Below are 6,000 nucleotides of genomic sequence, written 5' to 3'. Positions count from 1 at the left end.
CCATAAATCTATCCTTAAATCCATCCATCAAACCATCCTTGCCTATAAATCCCTTAGGCTGGAGGGAAATCGTTTAATCGTTTCCCCTCATAATATATATATATATTATATATATATATATATATATGTATATATAATATATATTTAGATATGTAGTGGCATATCAAAATATATATTAATATACAGGGTGATACATTCGAAGATATTATTATCATTATTATTATTATTATTATTCTAGGTGTGTAGAGAATGTCTCGACCTGGCTCCAGTGTAATGGGTCTCCATATTCCTGATCAGGCATTGTGCAGTACATTAATGCAGTACATTAGTGCAGTACATTAATGCAGTACACTAACCACTAACCAAAAATTCTCGTTTTTCAGAAAAGTATATTTATTTTGAGGTTTTTTGAGCTTAACTAAATTAATTTTTGACATTTTTCAAAAATGTCAATGGATATAATCTTTATAAAGAAAATGATAAAGGATCTAATAAACTCAAGATGAAGGACTTTTTAACTTTGGGAACTCTAATAGAAAAAAGAGAACTCGTCTCCGTGGCATGTTTTTGCGAAAGCATGCACAAAGTTAATTATAGCATTTTCTAATAATTGATAACACACACCGTGTCTATCGTATGGCTAAAGTCACACTGTATACAAGTATGCTATCCTATTGAATAAATTGTAGTTTTTTTTCGTTTGAACTGCTGATTCGTCAATACTCGATTTTAAATGTAACATCAATTCTGATAAGAAAATAATGATAAAAAATGTATCCGAAAACTAATTGATTACTTCTTAGTTAATGTATGTAAACGAAACTATCGTAAAATAGTTTTTTTCTGTTAAATCCATATAAACTAAGTTGTAATATATCCTCGATACGTAAATAAATATTTAGATCTTAAAAATAAACTTTGGTACCGATTATATCCTAGTGTTTTAAATCAGTTCTCACGGTACACAATACACATTGGAATAGGAAAAGTTACCGAGTGATTCTATTTTCAAAAATTGGTCATCCATGGACACCTTACTGTGCAGTACATTAATCCTATACTGGATTACTGGCTGGGTTGGGGGTTAACCCCCCATGTGTTTTTTCCAAAATTTTAAAAAATTAAAATTTTTTTTTGTTTTCTCAGGAAAAAAAGAAACACAATTATATTATTGGTGTCTTTTCATGATTAATTCTTAACGTACTGCAACCGTGCAGTACACATCTTCCTTGAACTCCACCAGTACAAGTGGGTACAGTTCACACTACAGCGGGCAGTACAGCGGTCAGACCAGCCCGTACAGGTAAACAGTACAGCAGACAATATTCATTTAAAGGGACTGTAAGCGTAAGTTTAAGTGACCCTTCATGCAAATATATTTTTGTGAATATCTTCATTAAAAACAATGCACACAAGAAATAAGCAAGGAACTGTAAGCGTAATGTTTAATGACCTTCCTTGTACAAATTTGGTTTTCTGACTCCATAAGTTTTTATTTGTGTAAGATTCTCCATTGTTTTTGGCAAGCAAGATATGCACAAGTCCCTTTCGCAGAGAAAACACAAATGAAACTAAATAGTCTAACGAAACAAAATATTATTCATACATGATCAGATCGACATCTTTGCATGGAAGGTCGCTTGATATTACGCTTAAACACTAATTAATTTAAAAAGTTTTCTTCCCCACTTCCGCACTGTTCTAAAAAACATTACTTAGATTTAAAATTTGTTACTTCAAAAATAAATCCCCCCCCCCTGGAAAACTTCCATACCTCAAAGTATAAATGCACTATTCATGAAATTATAGGTCTTCAAACAGCCGCAATCGATTCAGATAGGCAGAAAATTATAATGTAGATAGACAGATAGTTTTATTACGAAGATGCAAAGATAGATAGATAGATAAAGGCCCACTTTTTGTGCAAATTCCTTCGTTAGCCTCAGGTGGTAATTTGGCAAATGCAGAAAAGTTTTGCTAAAAACCTGAACAATTTGACCTGGGTAATATGTAATCAGCAGAGAGAAATCAGTTTACGCCCGATTTTCTACAGTGTACGTACACCAAAAGCTAGTACAACCAATTTTCTACAGTGTACAGATGGAAGAGGTTTCTAGGTTATGTNCAAATCCCCAAAAAGCCCGTTTCAATAGAGCGCCGCCGGCTTAAAACTTGAAAAATGGAATTCTAATTTGGGGGTTGAACCAACCATGTTTGAGCTACGGCCTAAATTTAAGTCGTGGCTCAAATTCTTAAAATTCGGCCTCAGAATGCACCTATCAATGCACCCTGTACACTGGAAGTTTTACAACCAACATCCTACCGTGTACAGGTGCATCAAAAGGCGTACAGTGTACGTACAGTGTACGCCAAACGCTACAGGATACACCAAAAATTGACAGTATAAAACCCACTTAGCACAATATAAAAGATACAAAATTTACTCCTCTTAGAATGCTTTGTTACAATATTTTGTAATGAATGTTATAATAGTGTACGTTTATTTTAGGCAGTACAGTCCCATGCACTATGGCAGTACGCAGTACATAACTGTACCTTGCTCAGTTAAATCCACACCAGTTTGTCAGGTTAGTGCAGTACATTACAGTATCCTCTCCCTTTCCGTCAACCCTTTTTTAATCCCAAATTTTTATCTATTTATTTCCCCATTCTTCCCATTTTCTTTATTTTTCTTTTCTTTTCTCACTATTTTATACCTTACATCTTCCTCCTCTATTTCCTTTCCTTTAACTCCCATTTGCCTTTCACCTTCTGGTTCTCCTTTCTCTTACTTTATACTCAATAAGACACATTTGATAGGTTATATTTAATATATTTTAAGACACTCTGTATTTATATATGCATATTCGAACAGAGACACACTGTACATTAAAGTGTAAAGTATGTGTCTGATCAGTTTTATTACTTCCTAGTTCCTAGCTCCTAAAGTTCTCTAGTTTACTTGAATACAGATCTGATTGCGGTCTTACATTTACCATACAATAGGTTTCATACCTTCCTCATCCTCTCTCATCCTTCCTCATCCTTCCTTATCCTTCCTCATCCATCCTCATCCTTGCTCATCATTCCTCATCCTTGCTCATCATTCCTCATCCTTCCTTATCCTTCCTTATCCTTCCTCATCCTTCCTCGTTCTTCTTCATCCTTCCTTATCCTTCCTCATCCTTCCTCATCCTTCCTTATCCTTCCTTATCCACCTCATCCTTCCTCATCCTTCCTCGTTTTTTCTCATCCTTCCTTATCCACCTCATCCTTCCTCATCCTTCCTCATCCTTCCTTCTCTATTCGTAAAATATGTCTTTACTTTCTCAATGCTAAGTACTAGGTAGCTGATATTTAAACGTTCTTTTATTGTTATAAAAACTGAATTCCATCCTTCTCCCCATCCCCCCTGCTCTACCCACCCTCTGTAAGTCCAGCCTATATCTATCTGTAAACCCTCCCATAAAGCATTTATGCCTGTATCGGTTTAAGTGTATATACCCATATATGTATAATCAACGTACACGGAGTATAAACATGTTATAGAGCTAGCTATTCAACTTATGGATGATAGAATTAATGCATAATCTATGTACATACAGGGTCACCCACAAAGGATGAGACTTGTGATGACTGGACTGAATAAGTTCTGTCTGTTGCTTTCTCTGCAACTTTAAACTTTCTTTGTTTAGTCATTTCATAAGCCATGAAAAGAATATTTTCAATGCAAAATGTGCAATGCAATTCTAAACTTGCGGCACAGTACAAGCTGTGCATTGTGCATTGTACAAACTTGTTTTGATTTTATACTTTAAGAGGATGTAAACCTTGTTTGATTTTTATACTCTTTGGTTTATACTTTAGATCGTTTTTAAACAAATCCCAACCCTACTCTCTAGCACTAGAATTATATCATTTTCTTCTCAATATATTTCGCCAAAAACNCTTAGAGTTTCAGAGAACCTAGGCAGTCTAGGGTCATATTTGACAATAAACCTGGTTCTATCATTCTCTACCCTGCTACTCACAACCTTCTTCAGTGCCTGCTCTCTTTTTATCTTCCTCACATCCATGAAGGAAGATTTAATGGATCTTCTCCTGTATCCTCTCTCAACCAAATCTTCTTCCAGTTCTTCTAGTCTTCTTCTAGTCTTCTAGTTCTTCTAGTCTTCTAGTCTTCTTTGGTTTATATGCTAGGTTCCTAGGGTTTATATGCATGTATATGATTTATATGGTTTATAATGCATACCGAGCAAATTGAAGAATAAAGGGAGTGACTGCAAAATTGAATGTGACCTCCTTCATTTAATTAACAATTTGGAGCAGTGAATATTCAGCTATATATTTTCGAATTTTATATTTTATATCAATATACAAAGAAAACTATAAACTTCATAGTAAAAAGCTCATGTTGAAATTTCTCCTTTTTCGATATACTGCATAAATTGTGAAAAAATAATATTTTATCTGTAATTTGAAAAAACTTTATTCAAGCAGTCACTGCAGGTTGATTTCTACAAAAGATTAAAAATAAATTGTATTTAATGCCCAAGGAAGTACAGGGTTACCCAAAAAGCATGAGACTGTAAGGACATGAAACTCTTTATTTGTCACGATTCCAATGTGGAATTAAGTCTTTTGCCTTAAATAAAAGTTTTTTTTTATGGCATTTTTAAGAAAAAAAAATTAGTTTAGCAGAGAATCATAATTATAAGGAAGCAGACGGTATAAATTCCGTACAGTCGTCTCTGTTAAGCCTCATCCTTTAGTTTAATACAGGGAATCTTCTTTTTTAGATTTTACACTTATAGGATATCATCTATACACACATATTTATATATATATATATACTTTGCTTGTTTGTTTTTATGTCTGTTTGTTTGTTTGTTCAGATGCTCAGAATTACAAAAAGTTGTCTCCAAAATTTTTTGATTTTTGTAAATTTTTGAAAATTCACAAAAAATTGTAAATCCACAAAATTTTTACTATTGTTTAATCGAATAGAAAATGTTGAAAGATTGAGCAACTAATAAAAGTTGAAGATGGGCGCGAAGCGCTCTGATACCCTAGTCTTGCACTACTGTCCAATTTAATAATTTTTGAATTAGCACAGAATTTGCATTTTTCGATTGCAACGGAGGCAACCCGTATCTAATTTAATTGCACTTTGAACTTGCAAAATTTAAATTAGTTTCATTTTCCTTGCTAATTTTCTCAAAATTATGATGTAGCATGAAAGCCCTTTCAAGTCCTCGAGCTTCCTGGCTTAACAATAGAAGAAGGCTTGACCTAAAATTCCATCAAATATAATCTGACAATCATCAATTTGTTTTCATTGTTCAGAAATCTTAATCCTTGCCTCCTCTCATCCATTCATCCATTCATTTATTCATTCGTTCATTCATCCTTAGATTCATTCATCCTTGCATCCTCTCATTCATTCATAGATTTATTCATCCCTTGCCTCCTCTAATCAATTCATCCATTCAATTCTTCATTAATTAATTCATTCATAGATCCATTCATCCTTGCCGCCTCTAATCCATTCATTCATTCATTCATTTATCCTTTCGTCCATTTCAGACATTCATTTATCAATTCATTCATTCATTCATAAATCCATTTATTTATTTATACTTTTGTCTTTTATTTATGCATTCATTTATTAATGTGTTGATGTTTATTTGCATAGTCTTATTCTATCTTTATATTCATCCTTCCTTTCATCAGTTGGAGCACACCTTTAAGTAAACCACATAATAATCTTTTAATTTTAAAAATAGTCTTTTTCCAAACTTCAATTCGAATATTTGATTTGAATATTTTCTTACTTTCATTCCAATACATTTTAATGTTCTTGGGTTGAAAGACTTAATGTAGAGCTTGAATGACACGAAGCACCAACAATTTTTGAATTGTAGCTGCAGTCTACACAGGATGAATCTCTGTATATATATATATATATATATATATATACATATATATATAAAAATTAAT

At 33.0% G+C, this 6,000-nt stretch overlaps 1 protein-coding gene across 1 annotated transcript in view; it reads left to right on the top strand.

The window, feature by feature from the left end:
* Positions 1 to 222: 222 nt before the first annotated feature.
* Positions 223 to 6,000, top strand: part of LOC111717970 (ankyrin repeat and BTB/POZ domain-containing protein 2) — a gene marked incomplete in the record, with an annotated part of 34,975 nt that continues 29,197 nt past the window's right edge. Inside the window, 3 exon segments of the mRNA XM_023493437.1 lie at positions 223 to 297; positions 1,218 to 1,303; positions 2,510 to 2,588. Of these exon segments, the coding sequence (XP_023349205.1) occupies positions 250 to 297; positions 1,218 to 1,303; positions 2,510 to 2,588 (213 nt within the window).

Source organism: Eurytemora carolleeae, unplaced genomic scaffold, assembly GCF_000591075.1.
Source record: "Eurytemora carolleeae unplaced genomic scaffold, Eaff_2.0 scaffold1538, whole genome shotgun sequence".
Classification (NCBI taxonomy): domain Eukaryota; kingdom Metazoa; phylum Arthropoda; class Copepoda; order Calanoida; family Temoridae; genus Eurytemora; species Eurytemora carolleeae.
This window is presented reverse-complemented; position numbering and strand designations above follow the sequence as displayed.